The sequence below is a fragment of the Castor canadensis genome, chromosome 4 (assembly GCF_047511655.1).
Source record: "Castor canadensis chromosome 4, mCasCan1.hap1v2, whole genome shotgun sequence".
Classification (NCBI taxonomy): Eukaryota; Metazoa; Chordata; class Mammalia; order Rodentia; family Castoridae; genus Castor; species Castor canadensis.
In genome coordinates, this window is record NC_133389.1 from 126,207,052 (window position 1) to 126,230,791 (window position 23,740).

General features: G+C 41.1%; 1 protein-coding gene and 1 long non-coding RNA gene across 9 annotated transcripts in view; one reads left to right on the forward strand and one right to left on the reverse strand.

The window, feature by feature from the left end:
* Rapgef4 (Rap guanine nucleotide exchange factor 4) overlaps positions 1-21,701 on the forward strand; it is a 277,285-nt gene extending 255,584 nt beyond the window's left edge. For all 8 annotated transcript variants that reach the window (XM_074071113.1, XM_074071114.1, XM_020166059.2 and 5 more), the window contains 6 exons: positions 2,094-2,184; positions 5,693-5,743; positions 6,880-6,967; positions 7,343-7,407; positions 17,034-17,088; positions 20,462-21,701. In XM_074071113.1, coding sequence (XP_073927214.1) covers positions 2,094-2,184; positions 5,693-5,743; positions 6,880-6,967; positions 7,343-7,407; positions 17,034-17,088; positions 20,462-20,589 — 478 coding nt within the window. In that variant the 3' untranslated portion in view covers positions 20,590-21,701. The remainder of the gene's footprint in view (positions 1-2,093; positions 2,185-5,692; positions 5,744-6,879; positions 6,968-7,342; positions 7,408-17,033; positions 17,089-20,461) is intronic.
* On the reverse strand, positions 12,143-15,420 carry LOC141422587 (uncharacterized). The gene is made up of 2 exons (XR_012447254.1): positions 14,659-15,420; positions 12,143-13,459 (listed from the first exon to the last, which is right to left on the reverse strand). It is a non-coding gene; the product is annotated as an uncharacterized lncRNA (long non-coding RNA).
* Positions 21,702-23,740: the final 2,039 nt, after the last annotated feature.

Consider the following 23,740-nt stretch of genomic DNA (forward strand, 5'->3'; position numbering starts at 1 on the left):
AAGCCACTTTCCCTAGGAGCATGTGGGGCCTCACTGCAGTGAACAGATGCCTTCCCGTGTTTGGAATGAGTGGATTATGGAAACTCTGACAAAGTGTGCTTTCCGTTACAAGGAGCAAGCTCTGTCTTCACCTTAGCCCGTGGTGCTAATAAGACAGCTCAGAGGGGACAGAGGTGATCTGCACACACACGGGGAGTCAGGAAACCTTTTGGGGCCTCATCCTGTTATTTTATCGAGACAACATAGCTAGACCTCATGAACACCCAGGAATTCTTCCTTTTCTTTGCTGTTTTCCCCTTTGTGACTGGTCTCCCCTCTGATTATGTGAGTGAGCAGGTGGATTTAGCCTTCGGTATACATGGGTTTATGTTATTTACATAATCAAGGCCTGTGTGGAGGCTGCCGTCCTGTAATAGACCTGGGCACTCAGCCCAGCTAGAGAAGATTGTAGACTTTCATAACTCCAAGGTCCACAAGAGTGATACAGAATCCCAGTGACAATAGCATAGATTTTACTTGATACTTCTAAAGAATTGCAGTGTGTTCTCTTTAAACTCTTTAAGATTTTTTTTGTTGTGCTGTGAGTACACGGTGATGTTTACAAAAGTACTTGCAATATATCATAGTTGAATTCACCCCCTCCATCATTCTCCTTTATCCCCTCTACCTCCATTCCTGGAATAGTTTCAACAGATCTCATTTTTCCATTTTCATACATGGGTACATAATAGTTTGACCATATTCACCCCCGTACACCCTTTCCTTACATCTCCCTTTTGTAAACTCTTTGCCCTGTCCAGAACTTTGTGAAGTTGAAAGGCTGGGTGGGACTGATGTTGATCCTTTGTTTAGATGTGAGGAGACTGAGGCACACAGAAGTCTCCTTACTAGTTGGTAACAGTACAGTGACCAGAAAGCCAGATCTACAGCTCTGCATTTATTTTTCAAGTTCAAATAAGAAGACAAAGGCAAATACATGTACATGCTGGTGCTCACTGCCTTCAGCCCTGGTGTCTCCTAAATAACTTTCAAGTCTTGTCCTTTGAGCCAGTGCTCCAGCACTGAAGGCCTTGGTTGCTTTCTCATGAGTGAACCAGACACAATATAACAGCTTCTCTGGAACATTGTTTCCCATTTCCTCACAGACAATTGAAGGATTTCATTTTGCTACTCTTTCCTGCAGTGAGAACACAGGTAGCAAATGCAGCCACTAACTGCACATTTTACAAGTGTTAACCTAAACAGGACTAATTTATGTTACAGTCACCTTTGATAACCATATTGATTTGGGGTGAAGGATTTGTGCTATTGCACCATGAACACTTTCCCTTATTAGGGTCCTGGAATGAAGAAGTTGGGGATTTTTTTTTTTAAGTTAAACAGAGTACCAGGCTAAATATCACCATTGTAATAAGAATTTCTGAGCTTGATCCACATGTTTCATTCCCAAGTATGTATTCATAAAAGCTAACAGAGGCATAAATACAGAAAAAATGATCAAGTTAATTGGCATTAATAAAATGCCCAGAAAATAAGGTTATTGTGTTGTCAGTTGTTCCGACTATTTCTCACCTTCAAACTCCTGGAGATTAAGTGCACAGCCCATAGTGACCATACCTTGTAAGTTGATAGTTTTCAATAAATTAGAAGCATTTGCATTGCAGGTAGAAGCCAGATGGCTGCAGCATTGTAATTTCCCTGGTTCCCTCTCCACCCACCATGGAGGGTTCACTTCCAGGACTGGAAGTCCCAAAGGACATTTCACTTTCTCTCTTCCCATTCCATGGGATGTTTCCTTCCAGCTTCACCATGGCTTTTAGCAAATTTTGGATATTAATAAAAACTTTTCAGGGAGGTGCCTTTAAATTACTTCTCAAAACCTAAACTTCAATGTCTAAACCATCAACTTTCTGAAACAACAGTGAGAATCAAGCAACAGAACGTGGTTACCCACACGTAGCTTACACAGTGCAGTAGCTCTTACCATTGCCTGGTCATATAAAGGAGTCCTGATGATTATTAATGACAAATAGAAAATAGAACTCTTATTTCTTTATCTCATTTTACTCAAACATGTGCCTTTTGTGTTTCAGCTGTAAGGAGTACAAAAATCTGAATTCCTTTTTTGCCATCGTCATGGGCCTAAGCAATGTCGCTGTGAGCCGCTTGGCGCTAACGTGGGAGGTAAGCTGCAGCTGAAATCCAGCTGTGACTTTTGCCTTAAGAATAAAAACACAGGCTCACCAGTGAGCCTTTTTATACAAATAGCATTCACACTGGTATAACAGTGGAAAAGGTGGGACACCGGGAGGGAGGTGACCTGTCTTCTTTTTCCAGTTGCCTCAGAATGAGCATTTAAAAAGATATTCTTTTGTGAATGTGAAGAGGTTGCTTGGTGTGTTTGTGTGTGTGGGGGGGGGGTGTCCTCAGCTTCTTCATCTACCAATGTAAATAATAAGTCCAGTTTCTAGTTATAACATAACACATAGCTTGAATGACTGTAAAAGGACTTCTGCCCATAGATTCAATGGTCTCTGAAATGTCTGCTTATCGCTTTTGCACCAAGCCTTCTCTATGATTGAAAGAGGGTGGAAGATCCATTTTTTATCCAAGTAGTCGTTTTGCTCCTGGGAGAAACAGCCCAGAGACCAACTGTTTGGCCCAATTGAGTGCTAAGTGTCCCTTAACCACCTGGCAGACTTCTGTCTCTGTAGAGGAACACCAGTTAGCTTGGATTCTCTTTGGGGCAAAAGTTATTCAGCTGCAAATAGAATGAGTGGTTTGTTGATAGTTGGTCAAGCTAGAAAACATCTTCATTTTGCATTAGCTCAGTAGTCAGAATGTGCTTGACCTCCTACGTGTGGCACAGAGTTGAAGAAATACTAATCTCTGATAGAACATCCACACAAAAATAGACCCTTGCTAAAAATAAAAAAGCATGTGGGACACACACAAAAAAAGAGGACAAGGAGTATATAATAGAGACTCAATTTGCAATGGTGCTAAGAGGCAGCTGCTTGCATCTCCAAATGCTTCACTTAAAATTCTTTTCCTCCCCATTTCTATCTTGAAAGGACTTTCTTAGTCCTTCTGGAATGCTTCCATTGTTTACAGGGCAGGTCCTCACAAGTTCTCTGTCTTGAGTTTCTCTTGAAATTCCAGGCAGACGCAGCTCATGGCAGCTCATGTCCTGAATTTAGGAATGAGAGAATTGGTGAGGCCTGTGTGCCATGCAGCTGTATCATCTTCCAGCTAGCAAAGGACAGAGTTAGTGCTGCCAGGAAATCTCAGCAATGAAGCCATCATGCAGCATCCCTGTCTCACAGCCCAAGGCTTTTGAAATCTCTGGAGACCTAGGGATCCCCTTCAGATAGTCTGCTTCCAGCCTTTAATCTCCCCTCATGGAGTCCAAATGAGCTGCTTGGAAAAACCAAAAATGACACAAAGCCTGCTGGGGGTTGGCAGTTCAGGGGGGTCAGGTATACATACCATGTAAAGGCAGCCAGATAGTGAGGCCATAGCATGTACGAAACACTGAGTCCATTTTGTTGCTCTGGAGAGGAAATTCAGAGGCCTGTGGGTAGGGTACAGCCAGCAAAAGGACACAGCTAATTGGCCAGTCCATAGTCAGCCAAAAGAGAGAGCTCATTGGCTGGTTCTTCAGTTTCACCAGGACAGGAGTACAATAAGTCTATGAGCTTCTATTTTTGACATTTGTATGTTGCCTTTCATCATTAAACCTTTATTTTTAAGGTGAAATGTGACTGTGTAATTCTGCAAGAAGAGCTTTCATTCATAAGCATCTTCGAGTTGGGTTATCTCCCTGTATTTGCTGAAAAGCTCCCCAGGGTTCCCTGTACAACTCCAATGAGCACCATGATGGCTGCATGAGCGGTCTGAGGTGGGGTGCTTGACCCTAGGGAACTATAGAACACATGTGAAACAGTCAACAAGCAAAATAGGAAATAAAGCGAAAACACACAGAAATGGAAAAGATTTGTAATTGAGTAGAAAAACCCCTCTGAGTGGAATCAAGGGATGTAATCATTTGGAGCAGAGTCTGTGCATGGTGGCTCCGTTGACATTTTGTTGTGGAGACTGCCCTGTGTGTTATAGGGTGCTCAGCAGCTTCCCTCTGCCCACTACATTTAGTAGCACTCCTTTCGCACCCCACCTCAAATGTGACAACAAAAAATATGTGCACATATTACTAAATGTCCCCTGAACTGGCCAAAGTGCCCCTACAGAGACATTCTTGCAGAAGAGTATGGATACACAATAACATTGAGAGTCATAAAATTTTGTTACCATGTGCCCTATTGCCCTTGACCGATAAGCCAGCTAAGTAAAAATAAAACTAGAATGACAGAGATCTAACAAAAGAAGATCTATGTTCATGGGACATTTGGGTCTAACCAAAAAAAGATCTGGTTTTAAAAGTGGACTACATTCATGGAAAGTCCCCACCCAACGTGGGGACAGCGTCCCAGCTTATAGCCCAAACAGTCCCTCTAAGCAAAGACATGAGGTTTCCCTGAAGCCTAACTTGAAGATAGGTACTAGGAAATGAGTGGAGACTAATTTCTAGAAACAAAATGAGAGCTTTACAGATGTTTATAAGGGAATGCAACAACCTGATCCAGACAGAGGAAAAGGGCAGAGGCGTTTTCTGAGGATTGAAGAGGCCTAACCAGGTGTTGGAGGTGGACTTCACCGGACAGAGCAGAGCTGGGTTGGGAATCCCTGGGACCTGGGACTTGTTGATGCTTCCCCAGTCTCAGGAAGGAAGCATCTGGGTTTGACTCTGTCAGAGGAGAGAAGTTCAGCTTTATAAAAGTACTGAATCTAAGCAAAGTACGAACCAGTGGATGGGAAGATGACCCTGTGTTGACCTGCTGGTGTGAATCTGCAAGTGTAGTGCGTGGTGCTGAGTCATGTGCCCACATATGGACAGGAGAAGTCAACAAATTGCTAGAACTATCAAGCTTTATATTACGAGGCAGAGAAATCATGCAGGAGAGAATGGAAGAAAAATCACAGAGCACGTAAGAGGGGCGGTAGAAAAAGTAAAAGAGTCACAAAGCCTGTGGTGGTACTCATAGGCTCGATTTTGGACCAGTCATTTAAACTGTGAGACTTAATTCCTTCCATCAATAAAACACAGGTTTCGACTAGTCAAACAAATATTTATGGAGCGCCTGCTGTGTACGTATCCAGCACTCTTGCAGGCACTGAGGAAATACCTGTGAAACAAACCTAAAAAAATCAAAAGCTCTGTTCTCATTGTTGCTTGTGTTGTAAAGAAGGAGAAAGATTGAAATAATTTCTAAAGCTCCTTTAATCCTAATATTTTCTCGTTTAAATTTCCGATTATGGAAATCAGAGTTTGTAAAAAAGGGTTTGTGGGGAAGGTCCAGACCACTTAAATCATCCAGCCCAGAAAATATTATAAAAATAGCAAGACCAAAGCATTTGGTTACTTTTGGTTCAACTAGATTAAGACTTGTAAAAGGCAAGTTCTCTATATTCTCGAAGGTTACTCTCAAATAGCAGGACAGATTCCAGTTCAGCCTCTTGGAGATGTTTGATTAGGAGCCAGAAGAAATACGTTCCCCTAGAAATGGTAACATGTGATACGTACCTAGGTATTGAACCTGATATAATGCCTATGGCATTTTCGTTTCATTAACAGAAACTGCCAAGCAAGTTCAAGAAGTTCTATGCAGAGTTTGAAAGTTTAATGGTAAGTGACAGTGGCTCCTTTATTCTGTTCACTGTCTGCATTAATCCAATTTCTGATTAGTTGAATTGAGGTTCTCATTTCGGAAATTTTATCCGTCCTTGTATGACTTTAAGAAGTTTATGATCCCTTTTAGTGCTGCTAAAACAAGCATGTCTGACAAATGATGACACCCTCAGGAGCTAACGTAAAGAGGACTTATGTCCCACATAAGGTCAATTTGTGTAACTAAGAAAAGCAGTATAATCACTTCCTTTACACCCAGCTCAGGTTGGCTACGGGATGGAAGCTGCATTTCTCTTGGCTTGCCAAAATTATTTTTCCCCATTGGTTGGGAGGTGTTAACAGACAGATAAAATTGTGAGTGAGACTTGCTCGGAGTGATGGGATGGTTGCAGAGGACAAGTCAGGACACTGTGCAGGGCATGGGACAGGAGGTGAGCTAACCTCCCAGGAAGGAGGTGGCACCTGGGAGGGGCATTTGGTGGAGGTATGCTTTACATGATTCATGTTCAATTTCAAAATGATTTTCTCTTTGGCTCCTATAGGCAAATCTCCCTTTTAAGTAAGGATGGGAACAAAAAGCAAAATATTATCTTACCATAGGTGAAATTGTTTTAAAACACAAATCAGTGTGTTTGGCTGTCAACCTTTCTTTTTCTTTGCTTTTTTGGCACTATTGAGTTTGAACTCAGGTGCTCATAATAGCTAGGCAAGCATGTTACCACTTGAACCATGGCCGCAGCCCTTTTTGCTTTAGTTATTTTTTTCAGATAAGATCTCACGTTCTGCCCAGGGTTAGCCTCAGACTGTGATCCTCCTACCTCTGCCTCCCATGTAGCTGGAATCACAGGTTTGAACCACTGTACCCAGCTAATTGATTGAGATGACATCTCATTAACCTGCTAACTTTTTACCTGGATTGATATGTCAAATGGTGATCTTCCTGGTCTTTGCCTTCTGAGTAGCTGGGATTACAGATGTGAATCACCACTCCCTGCTGTCTGCCTTTCTTTTGTAGTTGCATTTGATTCAAAAACACCTGATTGTGGGATGATAAGGCTGTTTGTGCGAGGTGGTAAAAGGCACTGTTGAAAGTGTCACTGGTCACTAACCAGCACCTCTTTGTCTCTCCTAAGGATCCTTCGAGAAACCACAGGGCCTATAGGCTGACGGCAGCTAAGCTGGAGCCTCCTCTTATTCCCTTCATGCCTTTGCTCATTAAAGGTAATCCTAAGAAATGCACAGGCCAGGCAGGTGGTGAGTACTTGGGGAGCAAAGGTCACATTGGTCTCTTTGGGAAGTCCACCTTGGTGGTCTACTTTCTGCCCTGACTCTGAACGGATTGGAAGGTGACTGGAAGAGCAAGGACCCATGGTTTAGAAGCCTTGTGAGTGACACAGAAGGTTAGTTTAAAAATTTTACTAATCTCAGGTAAAGCAATTTAGAAAGTTAAACACCTAACATAAAAGGAACTATTCTCAGCTTTTTTCAACGGTAGTGTTATGCAAATCCACATGTTTAATCTAATGGAGCTATTGTACTTCCTTAGTCTGACATATTTCGGTTAGTGATTAGAATGTGGCTTTTATTTCTTTACAGATATGACATTTACTCATGAGGGGAACAAGACGTTCATTGACAATCTAGTAAACTTTGAAAAAATGGTACGTGCAGTATTATAACCTTAACCACAATGTTTTTTTAAAATAAAATTTGCATTTGTACTAATAAAGGAAATCATTTCCATATATGCTGCCATGTTAAAAAGGTAGTTACACATAAAAGAGTCTTGAAATATTTGGTTCAAATTGGCTACCTATTTCTTCCTGTCAGCTTTTTTTTTTGTGTGTGAAATTGAATAGCATTTGTGCCGTGCTCACAGCAGCAGTTAGCTTTTGTACTGTGGGTTCTCCATCCCCGGCTGCCTGTTGCTAAAATGCACAAATGTTCCAGAATGACTTCTGTGTTCGTGTTGCGTCGCAAGGTTTGTGAAACTAGACTGCCCCAGGATACCTTTGAAATGTCTACCTGCCAAGCCTGGCGTTAGTGCATGTCATTAAAAGGCAAGTTGATAGTGAATTTTTATTGTGGAGAATTAATCTAAATATGTATTGCTCATCCCCATGAAGTTCTCCTAAGTTTGGAGCAGGAACTCAGACATCTTCACAACAACAAAAAAATTTCAGTAACAAATGTGGAACTGGCTCTGCTTACTCAGTATTGTCCAGCCGCACTCATATACCTTACCTCTCCCAACAAAAGGAATGCCTGACGTAGGTACCTCACAGTTTATTTTCTATCTTCTATGAAGCAATAAAGCAGGCATGCCAAGCCTTTCTTTAGCTCCAGCATGCATGAGAATGGAATGCTCACTGTTGTGCATCCTTGGGCTGCAGTCCGATGGCCCAGGTATTACAGTGTTTTATCTTCTGTGGATGAGCATTTGCCTTCATCACTGTGGCTCTGTTCGGAAAGCCCAGCATGGAGCTCAGGAGTCTTGGGGTCAGTACTCAGTTTCATCACCTTGGAGTTATCCTTAGGTTCTCTGTGGGTCTGTTTCCCCAACAGAAAATGGAGATTGTGCCTGCTCCATCTGTCTCTGGGTTGATGGTCAGTCCATGGTCTTCCTGTTAGCCATAATAGGCTACAGAATTCTTATCAGAAAAATGTAATTTGAATGGTTTCTTGAAAGCAAGCTAGTGTATGTGACTCCAGGAGAGTTTGACACACCCTACAGCAGTCCTGTAAGGATTAGCATCACTCAGCTTTGGGAATGAGTTTATGGCAGAGCCCAGCCTGGTAAGGAAGTGCAGCTTTTGATGGGTATTTGGTCCCATGTCTTAGGCTTCTTAAGAAATAGTCCATGAGCACATGAGGCCTCTTGAAGGACACACAACACCAGAGTTCCCAGCACTTTCTTTCTCCACTCCCATACCTGCAGCAGGGAATGGACATCTCCATTACTCTGTCAGGTGAATGATTTTTTTTTATCAAAGTAATAAATTCTTTGTTCACTTATTAGTATAGACAATTAAACAATTTCCCTGTGTCCTCAAAAATAAAAATAAAACAGCTTATTTTTCCAAAATGGAAGGATTAGCAAATGGGAGAATCCCTTGGGAGTCATTTATGGAGAAAGGCAGACTGTGAGGTAGCTAGGCCAGTCCATCATTGACCTATAAATACATGTGGACACAGAGATGGAGAAGTCTGGTTTCCTAAAGAGCTGGCTGACTTTAGAACTTTGTGTTACCAAAGGTAACTCAACAGAGCAAGTGGGCACAGCAAAGTATATAAAGCCAGTCATCTGTGGCTTTGCTGAGGCTGTTTCATCCAGGCTTTTAGATCTCAGTGTCCCATCCACACCTGTAAAGAAAAAATCAAGATGGTCCAGGAGAGGCTCTCCTCTCCATGCCCGGACTTTACACTTACAGCAAGTGGAGATCCTTTACACCCTGTTCTCAGGTACTCACACTAATTTAACAGCAATTAAATAGCTAAGATAGAATTTCAGCTGCAATAATGCAAACTTAAATTACTTAGGGGTTGAGCAAGATACGTTTGTTTCTTTCTCGTAGTAGCTCTGCTCCAAGAAGTGGTCAAGGTTCCAGGATTCTCTCTTGCCATTTTACTTGGCCCAGGATGACAGTCCACCATATCCCCATCCCAGCTATGGGGAAGGGGAAAGGAGACGATAAGGCTTAGGGAAAGAAGTTGTACTCACCAATTGCCTCACGATTCAGTGCTAGAAATTTAACCACATGAAAGGGCAGTTAGAAGTGTAGTCCTTACTTTTGGTATCCATGTGTCCCACTAAAAACGAAGGGGTTCAATTACTGTGACAAAGAAGGAAGAAAAGATATTGAAAGAGTACCAATGACCCTCTGCTCCAGCAACTTTGTAAATTTTATTTCATTTGATAAATCATACTATGAGAAAGATTGATTTCAGAACCACCCTTCCGTGAGTTAGGTATTACTAGGAGATGAAAGGAATTTTTAAAAAATTTGATTGTGGTTTCTAAACCTGGATTTGATCAAAGTGACACTGTTGCTAACTTTCTAATGTTTTCTCCCTGTAAACCAGCCCGCCCCTGCCCCTTACCCAACCATGACCACTAGCGGCTGCTGTTATCCCTGTGTCTTGGGGAAGGATACATCTTCCTTTCCAGATGGAAGTCAGTGCCACTTCCCAGTCATCCATCAGCAAGGCCCAGGGGTGAGCAGAGCTGGCAGTCTGTATGGGGCTAGGAGACTGTGCCAGGGGCAGAAGTCACCAGGGCAGCCAGGAACACCGGTGGTTTTTCTTGGTGACTGCATTACACAGTCACAGCAAAGCACTGTGCCAACCCTAAGTATTTTTATTTTGAACATCTTCACCCTTGAGGTTTGAAATAAGGATTAGAGAATTTGTTGCATATTGGTTTTCAGGATTATTGGGTAGGAACAAAAGAGAATTCACACTCTAATCCATATGCAAAAAAAAAAGCAGACATTCTTTCATTTGAGGGGAACATAAAGGAGTATTCAAAAATATGTGTGAATAAAGCCCTTCCTAGCTTTCTATGGCATATATGAATATTTATGACACTTAGAAGGTAGACCAGCAATGGATTAGAACGATATGCTGGCGGACTGCCACTGTCCCGGGCTACATGAAGCAAGCTGACAGGCAGTTGCTCCTGTGTTAGGAGGTTCATTCTCTTTCAGGCATCCCCATATTTAGGTATAGTTATTTGTGAATATGATTTTGAAATAGTAATTTTATTCTGAATGAGAGCATAGGGCAAACTTCTAGGCTTCTGGAACTAACATGCTAATTTATTAAGGAAGAAAAATGTTTTGAATCTTCTTGTTTTTGTATCTCTAGGCATGTCTTTACATAATGAGCAATAATGTGCTTTCTATCACCCGATAATATTACAGGATTCATGGAGAAAGCATTGGACTTGTTACCACAAGCTATGGAAAAAGAATCTTTAAGTAAAAATCTAAATCCACCCAGTTCGCCAACCTCACTAACCCAAAAGAAATCTACTATAGGATTCCTTTGAGAGTTTCCTTTTTTTTTTTTTGAGTATGAAGGTTTGAACTCTGGGCCTTGGGCTTGCCAGTCAGGCACTCCACCATTTAAGCCACACTCCTAGACCTTTTTGGTTTAGTCTTTTCCAGTAGAGTCTCACCCTCATGGTGAGCCTCGATTGCAGTCCTCCTATTTACATTTTCCATGTAGTTGGGATGACAGGCACACATCCAACCCAGGGAAAGTTTACTTCTTTCTATAGATTCTGCAGACCAGGCTAAATGCAGACACTCCAAAGGATGTGCATCTAAGAAACATGATATATGCAGAGTCCAGATAAACAATTTTATTAGGAAGTCTAAAGATACCTACAATGCAGTCTTTGTCCTTCAGGCAAATACATGCAGTTTGAAAATCAACAAAAAACAACAAAAGTTATAAAGTTAGGTCATGAGAAAAGTGAAATACATGTCAAAAAGCAAAATACAGGAAAGGGAACTTCATACAGACATATCAACAGAAGATAAACCCATGTTACGTACAATAACATCATAAAATTCAGACATGTCCTAAGCACTTGGTCAGCCTCATCTCACACTTCATCTTCCCTGTCCTCAGTCCAAGTTGGTGAGACCAGTCTTCTCCCCGGGGACTTTGCACTAGCTGTTGCCTTTGCCTAAGGTTTTCTTCCCCCAGCTTTCTTCTGTCCAGCTTCTCACAGTTCAGGCCAGAGCTCCTGGGTCCTCTCTCCTCTGAAAAGTCTTCCCTGACCACCTTCTAGCCTTGTTCACTCACACCAGCACTCTGACATGTAACCCTGCCTCAAGAGCGGGTCTCACAGTCTGGAGGATCTTCTTTACTTGCCTCTTCGTTATCTGTCCTCCCCACTGGAATGTGGACCAGGTATCATATCTGCGCTGTCCACTGACATGTTGTAAGTATGCATACAAAAATAACTCAGTTCTGTTCTGCAAGTCCAGCATTTTAAAGGCTTTTATACAACAAAAAAATGGAATCTAAATGTATTTTCTATTTTATCAGAGAATTTGATCAACTAGGGTGTCCCAAAGCATTTTTACATACCTGAGACTTGACTCAAGGTGACTTTCCCTTGACTTGTCTTAACTGGGCATTTTTCTGTCTCTCCCCCTCCCGGTGGTGCTAGGCCTGTCCTTCACTGTCCTTCCCTGAATATAGAGATGCACACATGATCCATGTGTACCTGGGCAGGCACCTGAACTGCCATGCCTCATGGCCATTATATGTATGACAGACCATGAGCATCATGTATTTTACACATGTGTGTTGTATGTTACCTGCCCCATAAACATCAAACATCCATGGCTGGGGACAAGGGTTAAGCTTGTTTTTCTTCCCTGTTTTTTTGTGTGTGTGATACTGAGGTTTGAACTCATGGTCTTACACTTGCTAGGCAAGTCCTGTACCACTTGAGCTATGCCCCCAGTCCTTAACCCTCTTCTTCTATGATGGGTTTAGTAAAGGTTGCTTCAGCTCCCAGGTCCCTTTTATCTCTGGTCCCTACTGTACACATTCACCTAGTTGCTATTCTGGGCACATTCTTTGTAGAAGACTGTGTATCTTCTTGTGGGAAAAAAATTCTTGTCCTGAATACATGTAAGTCTGGGTAAAATTGTCAGATGAAAGGGCTTACACATACAAAGCAAGGAATAATTGACAGAGGTCTTATATTTGACAAGCATACAGATGAAGAGAGAATCAAATCAGTGGGAAGAGGAATATAAGAAAAGAAAAGGCAATCTGGCAAATATTAAGAACAAGAATGTAGCCGGATGCGTGACTTACACCTGTCTGTAATCCTAGCTACTCAGGAGGCAGAGACCAAGGGATCGTGGTTCAAAGCCAGCCCAGACAAATAGTTCTCGAGACCTTCTCTCGAAAATACCCATCACAAAAGGGGCTGGCAGAGTGGCTCAAGGTGAAGGTCCTGGGTTCAAGCCCAGGTACTGAAAAAAAGAAAAAAAAAGATCCAGGTGTGGTGGCAAACATCTATAATCTCAGCACTCAGGAGGCTAAATCAGGAGGATCAGAAGTTTGAGGCCAGTTTGGGCTACATAGCAATTCCTTTTCCAAAAAAAAAGATAAAGATCTTAACTGCCCACAGGCAATTAGGAGAGACCTGAGGTCGAAGAGCACTTTTCAGAACTCTCCAAGCAGAGAGGCAGAATAGCCTAAGCCCAGGGAGGCTGGGTGGTGGTGTCCAGGAGTGGGAGGTCTGGGAGAGTTAGCAGTGTTGGGCAGCGTTGCCTGGAGGGCACTGGTCTAAACTTGAACATGGATATTCAAGCCTCAGCAAAAGGGAAGAAGGACTGAGCAAGAGCCAGTATGGAGCTGCCCAGAAAGGTTGGAGGCATAGGCCTGGTGGGTTAGACTAGCAACATGTCTGAGTAGGTGTGGAGATGGTGGCTCGGCCACTCCTGAGGGGCAGTGGTGTGGAAAGGTAAATGGGTAAGGACCAGGTCCCAAAGGCCCAGTCAGAGAACAGGCACCCCATTCTTCACTGGATCCAAGCACAGTTACTACATCAGAGCTAGAGGGCGTTTGTGTTTGCTACTGTCACCTCAGGGCTGGAGTGCAGAGAGCCTTTGGTCTCCTCTTCCTCTGGACAGTGTCTTTTACTGATCACTCAGCACCTCAGGTCCCCAGGAAGGACATCTATGGAGAGAAATAAGTGCGTGAGCATGGCTGCCACTTTTCCCTCTGTGGGTCTCTGTGCATGCACATCTGAGAGGAATGTGTCAGCTTTCGGGTGGTCCATTTCTGAGCTCTGAAGCTCAGGAACTGCAACACATGAAGTTTTGTAAACAAGCTCTGAACGGTGATACTCAGAATTCATGCCAAGAAAAGCCAGTTTAGGTGTGGTGATAAGGTCCACTTGTCCACACACTGACTTGGAGCACCTTCTAAGGGAGCACACATGTTCTCGTCACATCCACCCCTAGACTGCACATCACTGGCATAATGAGCAGTAGCTAAAGGGAGTGTGTCATAGTCCTCAAGTTTGCTGGGATGGAAAAAAACAAAGATGAGAAATTCTGCTTTGGAGTACTCCGGCATTTCCCCTCTACAGAGAGTTGCCTGGCTGGCTCCAGGCAGGCCAACCTGCTCTGGCAAGACCTCCAAGGCCTAGGGTGTAATTTTTGGCTCCATCCCTGTGTGGCAGTTGGATAATGAAACCTGTGTCTCTTTAACCTTAGTTTCGGTCAACCTTGACTGAGAATAAATAGCTGTCTACCACCGAAGATAGCATATGTGGCCTCAGTCTGCAGAATATGAAAAGACAGAAAAACTAGATAGATTTTACTGGAGATAAATGGAAAACCCTCCACTTTGGTCCACAAAAGCAACTGCATATTTAGGGAGCTGCATGTGCACAGAAGTTCGATGAACAGGCTGCCAGGAATCATTCTCTGTTAATTCCAGATACCAGCAACATGGTTTTCAAAACTTGTTAATCTACTTAGATGTGGAACACCAACTAGATCAAGGAAGGGAAGAAAGTAATTCTCTCTGCTCTCTGACCTGTTCAGACTAAGGTATCACACTAGAGACTGTCTAAAAGGCTGCTCAAAGCTGTCTTAGGAAGAATTGTTGAATAAATTGGGAATATTTTGGCTGAATAAGAGGAGACCTGGGGTGGAGATGTCCAGAATAGTCATCTGTAAGTTGACTAAACATGTTTGTTATGGTCCCAGAGCTCAGAACTAGGATCAGTGCCTGAAAAGTACTGGAAGGCTTAGATTCACAAGAAACTTCTAGTAGTCAGAATGTCTGTAAATGAAAGTGCTCTCCCTTGGAGGCTATACGCTCTCGTGACGGGATACGTCCACACAGCAGGAAGTCATAGTTTATACCCAGGCAGTGGAAGGCATTGTGCATCCTGGAGATGGTTTGAGGAGGTGATTTCTGAAGTCTCGGAAGCATATTAAATATTGAGTGTACCTGTGGGTGCAAAAAGGGATGGAGTTACAACATCAGGTTAACCCATCTTTGGCCTCCTGAAAGCATTCTGTAACCGTGCTTTGGCCAGCAAGTCTAGTGGGGTTCACACATCATTGCTGTGAGTTCACACCATTTAAAACACTATTGTCTGGACCTCACAAAGGAAAAGAATGGACTTCCTTATAAAGCCAGATTTGGATTTTGAAGTTAAAGTGAAGTTATCTTTGAGTACAATTAAAAAGGATACGTCAAAATTAAAACCATTGTTAAAATTAATCGAAGATTTAGAAAGGTAGAATGAACTTCAGAGCTGGAAATTACTGATTTAAACAATTGTTCTCACATTTTAAACTACATAATGAGCTAAAAATTATGACGCCTCAGAGTATAGCTGTAAAGAGGAATCTAAAACCAAAGTCAGAGTGAAATGTTTTAGCTTTCAAAACTAAAAAGCAGAACAATTACTCCCTACAAAATGGTATAGGAAGAGGTGTCTGACCCCTGCTAATTGTTTTATTATTCTTCAGAGGGCCATACTGGCAGCATTCCCCAGGGTTTTCGGTAATTACACTCCATTCAATATCTGAAGAATTACAATAATTCTACATGGAATATACTTGTGCCCTTCAGATGCAAAGCCCTTGCAGAAGTGAAAAAACAACTTAAAGTAAATTAGCAGGAAAATTATCATAGTTCCTGTTTGTTTCAGGGCTCCATATATCAGAGGCTAATTATACATTGTATGTTACATTTTCTCGGAGGTATTTGTGGTAGGTTTCTCATGCCAATCAACAGACGTGCTGGGTTTTAGGATCCTTTATGAAAGTGAAGTTCAAACTTTTCCGATTGCCTCCTCTTTGTGTTTGAGAAATCATGCAATGCAGACACATGTGACTTTTTGCTTGCGAGAGTCCTTAAAACAGTAGTATTCAGCAAGGTATTATGATGCTCACAGATACATTTGTAAGGCCTTGACTCTTCTATGGCTTTTTATGCTACATAAGCATTCCTCAAAGTCATTTTCTTATACTTTGTTAAACCAGAGGTCCGTGAGAGAGAAAAGGAAGAACCAGAATTAGATCCTCAGAAATTGGGTAGTCTTCTTCCTGAGTGGAGCCTTTTCAATCTTTTGGTAATGATATGATTACTCCACCATCTCTACAGGATCCTATTTAGAGTCTGATGAGCAAAAGATGTCCTGAAACACACACAAGGACTGGGGGACCCAGTTCTCTTCAGAATACCGTGAGCGTGAATTGTACATCTTGGCTAAAGAATGGGGCTAAGGTCTCACCAGTGTTTATCCTTGGGGGCTGGTGAGGGTCTGGATTTCTGCCCTTCATTTCTTTTCTCTTCTTTTTGATTGAGTTCAACACAAAAGTGTCCAAGATCACTTAGTGATGATTAACAAAAGCCAAATAAGTTATGACCTGTCCATTTGGTGGAATGCATGCTCATTTTAAAATGTCTTAAAATGCACATGGCAGGGGAAATAATCATAATGCAATGTGAGAAAAAAAATCAAACCAAAATAAAATATACATATACTGTGTGATTAATTTTTTTAAATACGGGTTTATATTTCTGTTTTTTAAATATCAAGAGAAAATGGTGCAAAATATGAATGAGTTTGCTCTCTGAAGTGATATCCTGAGTGGTTTTTACTTTGTTCCTAAAATCTTCTGATTTTCTAAAATGTGCATATGTTAGTGTTACAAGTAGAAAGAAACAGAAAAGAAGGAAGGAAAGAATGGAAATCATTTTTCTTTCATTTTTGCTGGAAGACTAGAAAGGTCAGTAATGCATAGTGAGGTAACAAAAATATACAAAGAGAATATTTTGACTTACTGTTCAGTCAGTATAATTGAAGGCCTCATTGCTGAATGCTATTTACTGTGAGGAATTTGAGAAGCTAAGCCTTCCTCAAATCTAAGATATTTACAAATTCTCTTACAAATCACACTGACTTCAAGAAAGGATGGTAAAAACTTCCTGAGTATAAAAGTATGGTGTCAAAAATGTTCTTTTTCATTGTAGGGAACAGTGAAACTAGAGCTAGCCATTAATATTTCTTACCTGCAAACGACTTGTACGTGAGTGTGAGTGCCTCTTTAAGACATTAAGCAGGTTATACATCAGCCAGCTGCCTTCAGAGCGTCAACATCTCAGAACATGCTGTTTCTTGTAGGAGTGAGGATTGCTGGAATAAATAATGGTTTGTTTTCCTTTTTGGATTATACACTAAGCTGACTTGCATTTCTTTCTGTTTTTTTTTCCCCACTTGTAGCGTATGATTGCGAATACTGCCAGAACAGTGAGGTACTACAGGAGCCAGCCCTTCAGTAAGTTCAATGCTGCTGCCTGCTGCAGTGGGAATCTGGTGATTAAGTCCTTTTTAATGAGACTACTGAGACACTCTAGGAGTCTGGATAGCATTTGATTGTGTCAGAGGCACTTTGGACCATGAATTCCATGGGTCCTTGTGTTTAAGGATTTTGTTTGGTTGTTGTAAAACTAGAAAATAACCATCAGAATATTATTTTAATGAGTGAATTTAAAAAGAAGTAATCTGCTTTTCCAGCATGGCTAGAAACAAGTAGGGCACAATGACCAACAGCTCTGCCTCCAGCTGGCTCCATGTGACTCACTGCTTGATGCTGAGCAACTCACATCAACCTGATGACTCAGTGCTGTCATTTATAAACTGGGAAAGACAATGCATTAATGTTTGTAGTATACTTGTAAAAAGTCCCTTAGTAGGATTCTATAATGTATTTCTAGTATTGCTGGGGAATTTGAGGTACCCCTTTAAAATTTGAAAATGTGTCAGAAGAACTGGTGCAATGCTTTAATTTGTATGAAAATGTTATTACTAACGAATAACTATTTCAATCTGCTGGGGGTTAAGTTGCATCACAGCACCAGACAGTTATGCAGACCAGAGCTAGGACTCGGGTGGGGACTGGAGCTTTGGCCCCCAGTCTGGCTTGGAAGTGAGTAGATGGACCCTATGAAGGGTCATTGTATGAGTCATTTGAAGAAATTTGGCTCCTTGACTCAACACGATAGGATGATGGTGGACATAACTGTGTACCTCCCTATAGCATTCCTTCCAATAGACCCAATGCCAGGAGACTGAAAGGTTCTCGTTTTAGTAATCAGAGTGACTTGCTCTTGGTAGTTGCAGGAATGTCCTAAAATTAGAGTTTGCTAACATGAAATGCCAGATCTACTAAATACTCATTTTTTTAATGTACAGGAGGAAAAAAAATAGGGAAAGTAATCTCGACTTGGGGAGCAAGGAGACCTTTAAAAAGTTAATTCAATTGATTGCACCTTCTCTGACTTCTAGAATGAGAATAGTCTTGCGTATCATCAACTATCCCTATGTGGATTCTGCCAGGATAAAAGTGCCTCATATCTTTTCCTGTGGTAATTTACCATGTGTTTAAAGACTTGGTCGTAAAGCAATTGTACAAGTGAAAATGAGAATAGATAAATGATATCAGTTACAAAAGGAGTTTATAATCTAGACTCCATGGCCCTTCAGGGGGTCCAGGATATTCTTCAAATTATATGCAAATTCTTATGTTCATAGAGGGCTGATAGCCTGGAGAGGGTTCTTAGAGAACTTCAAGAAGCAAAGAAGAATCACAATAAAATCTGCTTTGCACTATGTGCGCCTTTGGCAGTAAGTTCTATATTCACTTCCTGGCTTGGTGGCTCACTTCTGTAATCCCAGCTACTTGGGAGGTGGAGATCAGGAGGATCTTGGTTCAAGGCCAGCTCAGGCAAAAAGTTAGTGAGATTTCTTCTCAATGGATTAGCTGGATGTAGTGGTGCATTCCTGTGATCCCAGCTCTGCAGGATAGGAGGTCTGAGACCTGCCCTGGGCAAAAATGCAAGACCCTACCTGAAAAATAACTAAAACAAACAAACAAAAAAAGAGCTAAAGGCATGGCTCAAGTGGTAGAGCACCTGCCTAGCAACCATGAAGCACTGAGTTCAAACCCCAGTACCGCCACACACACACAAAAACATACATTCTTCCATACCTTCTCTGAGATGTTTTTAATCTCAACTGCATTTGTTAGAGTTATCAGTAAGTGCTGGTAAACAACAGCTGCTCAGCTCTGAAGTCAACAATCTATAGCTGAAGCTATAGGAATAGATCCGTAAACACTGTGGGACTACATACGGTGTAATTACCGTATATTGTACGGGTAGAGTATACTGCCAGTGTGAAGCGGGGGAAGTTAAGTACAGTGTGCCCAGCAGCCACTGGGGATTATTTCTATGCAGTAATTATACTGATGAGTTTCTTCTTACAGCCGTGGGGCCTTTGTGACTTCTCTCCGCTTTTCTGGGTTGAGACCTGCTTTGCTCCCCTTCACCCTTCTGCAGATGGCATTAGGATTGGGTGGGAGGATTTAACAGGAACAAATGGAGTGTGGGAAGCAGCATGCTATGGCAGGAAGAACCCTCCTTGAGAGGAGCCCGGGCTCCAGCTTGGTCACTGCTGGGTCCAGCTAAGCCAGAGGCCCCACTCTGATGATCCAGAGGGCAGATTTGGCCCCTAGACTGCACAGAAGTGATGGGTCTCCACAGAGCAGTTTCCCCCTTTTATTTTGAAATGTCACCATTTGAAAATTGGGAGAAGTCATAGGGAAGAAAGTCAGATTTCCTATTTCTCAAAAGAAGAAGGGAAAAAAGAAACCAAGAATATCTGGCATCTCTGGACACAGATTCCTTTGTGCCAGTAACATTCAGGAGCTAAGTAGTCACTTCCCAGGGGCCCTATGTTTCTTTTTTTTCTTTTTAATCGAAATGATTTTTTTTTTTTGCCTTTTAAAAATTATTATTGTTGTACTGGGGGTTCATTGTGACATTTACAAATGTTCTTACACTATATAATAGTTGAATTCATCTCTAGTTCATCATTGTTGAACTTGGCCTTCCTCGTTCTTCTAGATTGCCTGTGTACCCTGTGGGCATTGGATTTCCCTGCAACCTGGGCTTGAGTGAAATCAGTGAAGCTCTCTGATAGCCCAGTAGCTCACGTGCTAGGAGTGTGAGTCAGAATAGAATGGGAATTGGGCTTTCAGAACAAGTAGCATCAAGAGAACCGAAGTCTGGTAAAGTCTTAACTCAGCCCAGGTGTTGCCTTTTTCCCTGAATCTGGAAAGCCTGTAAGCACATACAGCTGAGACACAATTCTGTGTCCTGCATATAAGTGAAGGGGATTGTCAGGACCTGATCGTTTGGCTGGCTTGCTTCAGTTTGGTCCAAGTGTTAAGTGCGTTTGTGAGTTCCTAATGAAACTGTGTCTTTGACATTAGTCCTCATCTGAATTAAAGGAGGTAGATGAAGTGAGACTCAGAGTTGGGCTTATGAGGGGAAATAATTTTCATTTATCACCAGGGACCATCAGACAAATGCTTCTTTTTTTGGGTGCCTCTTTGTTTTTTTAAATAATGTGCAATGCAAAGGAAAATGATCAAAAGAGATGATTCCAGGGAAGAAAAGAAAACTGGATGAAAGAAGGGAGGAGATGGAACAACTGAGTAGAAATGTTTCGGTGAATGTGGTATATTGAAAGGTCTTGGTGAAACCCAGGAATTGAGGATAAATGTAGTAAGTTAATGGGGGAAAGAAGGGTGTATCTTACATGCAAATATCATACAATCCCAATTCTGGGCTCTTTTCTTTCACCAGATCTGGATGCAGCTCAAGCTAATAAGAACCATCAGGATGTCCGGAGTTATGTACGGCAATTAAACGTGATTGACAACCAGAGAACTTTATCACAGATGTCACACAGATTAGAGCCTCGCAGGCCATAGACATCTGAAGTACCCAGAGCAATGGTTTGTCTCCAGTCCACAATCCTTCAAAACTGCCGGATATGCTACCACTGACTGTGTTGCCACTAGAGAGTTCTACAAAGCAAGCAAAAACACATCCTGAGATACCTCAGGACTGCATCCAGCTTACCAAGAGAAGAAATTATTGGCTTGCATAAAGCTTGCACCCTCTAGCTTAGGAATCCCCAGTTGTAGTCTCCCTATTTCATTTCCAGTTGTGCCATCCTCATAAGGCTGGCATGAAAAGCTTGGTAGAAACACCACTGTCCAGAGAAACATCAAGCCCCTGATGTTTCTGCCAAGAGTGTTGACAGTGTGAGCTGTGCTACAAATGGGATTGAGTTGGAGACATCTCTGGTGATGTACCTGCATCATTTTAACTCAGCATCTCAATTTGGAGCATGGAGTAGGGGAAGGTATTAAGGAATCCGTGTAAGTCTGAATGATTGGCTGTATTCTTCATCTTCATAGTCTTACCTCTGAAGGAATAGAACCCAACCACAGAGCTATGAAACCTATGGCTACTTATGTAATTTAGGGAGGATGGTCTGTAATTTCTGAATGATAAATAGAATAATATTTATGTTTACAATGTAACTTAAAAATTTACAAATCAGAATTACATACAAAAGAATTCCACTAAGAAACACCAAGGTTCTTAAAATTGCCAGCATTAAGATAGAAAATAAAAACATTTCAGAAGAGCACAATATGCACAAAACATTTTTCAAAATTGAAATATTTTCCTGGGCATTAAAAACCTTTAAGCTACAAATTTATTGTTACTGATGAAAAAAACATATTTTCTGGACTTAAACATTATTACAAATACCTTAATTTTCAACAATTGTTTTGCACTTTCAAATAGATTGTAAATAGTTCATTCAACCAACAGTATAGAGTTATTTATTTGCTACATGATAGATATTGTGCCAAATATTTCTTTCTTATTTATTTTGTTTAGTATGTAATTTTGAAGTAATTTTTTTGTTTTCAGAATTAGACTACATTTAATGTGAGGAGTTGTATGTATATATATCTTCTGTAAATAAAAGCTAGTATCTTCATTAAATATACTTGTTGACAAGAAATAGATGTGTTCTTTCAGTTCCTATAGTATGGGAGACAGAACTATTTGTATAGTATACTGGACTTTTTTTCTTTTTTTTTTTTTGGTGCTGGGGATTGGAACCCAGGACTTCATGCATGCTAAGCATGCATGAAGCAGCTCACTACCACTGAGCTGCACCTCCAGCCTGAATTTTTTTAAATTGAAATAAAGTCACATACTAAATTTATCCTATAAATTATATAGTCAGTAGCTTTTAGTATAGTCACAGGGTGGTAAAACCATCATCACTAACTCCAGACTCTCACCCCTAAAAGGTACTCCAAACTCATTAGCAGTAACTTCTCATTCTCTTCTCCTTCCAGCCCTTGAGAACCACTGATCTGCTATCTCTGGATTTACTGTGGACAGTTCATATAAATCATACGATATAAGCATGTTGTGTCTGGTTTCTTTCACTTAGCGTAATGTTTTCAAGGTTCTTCCATGTTACAGCTTGCATCAATATTTCATTCCTTTTATGGCTGAGTAATATACATTTTGTGGATATATCAGCATTTTGTTTGTCCACTCGTCATTTGATGAACATTTGGTCATTGTTTACCTTTTGTTGATGAATATTGCAGCTCTGCCTGGCACTAGATTTAGAACTGCCCTGTAGGGGTTTCATACCACTTCTTAGTGATTGATGCTCCTACTAAATATGTAATGAACAGATATCTAAAATTCCATAAATTCTGAGCATGCCTTTATTTTTAAATAAACCAGCATTTTCCAGAGTGTGTTCCAAACTGTACCGGTCTCATGAGTTCACATTCTGTTTCTCCAGGAAACAAAAACCCTGAACCAATATACTATATTCAGATAAATTTGGGGACCATTCATAATACACCCAATTCTTAGAAATAATTCCCAGTTTTCATTAATATATCAAGGGCTCTATGAAATCCCTTTCAACATCCCACCATGAAAGCCCACTTTGAGAAATGCTAGCATAGGCAAATGCCTTTCTGGGTTTATTTATATGATATTTCCAGGTCCTCGTGTGCAGGGTGCAGTAGTGCAAGGCAGATACAATGCCTGGGACTTACTACCCAGTCATGAAAAATAGTCACAGAATAAACTTTTCGTGCGATCATGATTGCTCAGCATTTTGCTACCTCATTGACCCCAGTCAGCTGTAATCTTTTCATCATTTTATATTCCTAAATAATTTATAAAAATAATAAATGAAGCTTCTCACCCACTGCTTGGGCCTCTTTGCTCTTCTTCTGGTATCCCATGTACACAGTGCCTTTCCCCAGTTCCCTGGTGACTGACACCTTATGACCTTATTTTAATTCAGTTTCAACATTATTCAAAATTAATACATATCTCCCATGTATATTCCCCTTGGTCTTCCAAATGAGTATAACCATTAGTGTATATAATAAAGATAAGAGATTTTAATTATGTCTGGCTTCTGTGACTACTATGCAAGGTAGTAATGCTGAAGTAAGAGAATTCACAATCTGCAAATGCAGAGTAGTGGCCAAGCAAGCCTTCCTGTGGTGGGGATGCAGAAAACATTTTAAAACTTGCAAACAAGCCAAAAGAAAATGAGATGCCCACAGGGTCACAAGAAGGATAATGAGGTTTGCTGAAAGATGTGAAAGAGAAGAAAAAATGTTTTTACCAAAAGCGCCTGTAGAAAATTATACATTTAAGTGTTTAACATATCTACTTAGCAAGGTCACTGGTATAGTGCATGGGAGCTCAGCTTTTTCAGCAATTTTTGAATACCATGCAGGTTAAATACACTTTTCCTGATTTCAATGGCATTTCCTCTCAAGCTATGAATACAGATCAATGGCTACCAGTGTGAGAAAATTAAAAGAAGTGTCATTCTAGCTTCAAATTGTGCTTCTAATAATAATAAAAAAATCATCATCGAATATGCAGTATGATAAAAATGAACCCCTACCTTGAACAGCTTTCCTTTTACTGTCAATCTAAAACATATTGCAGCTCTTACTTCCAAGCAATCTTAATTTGTCCCATGTAGAAAAAAGTGGTATTGGA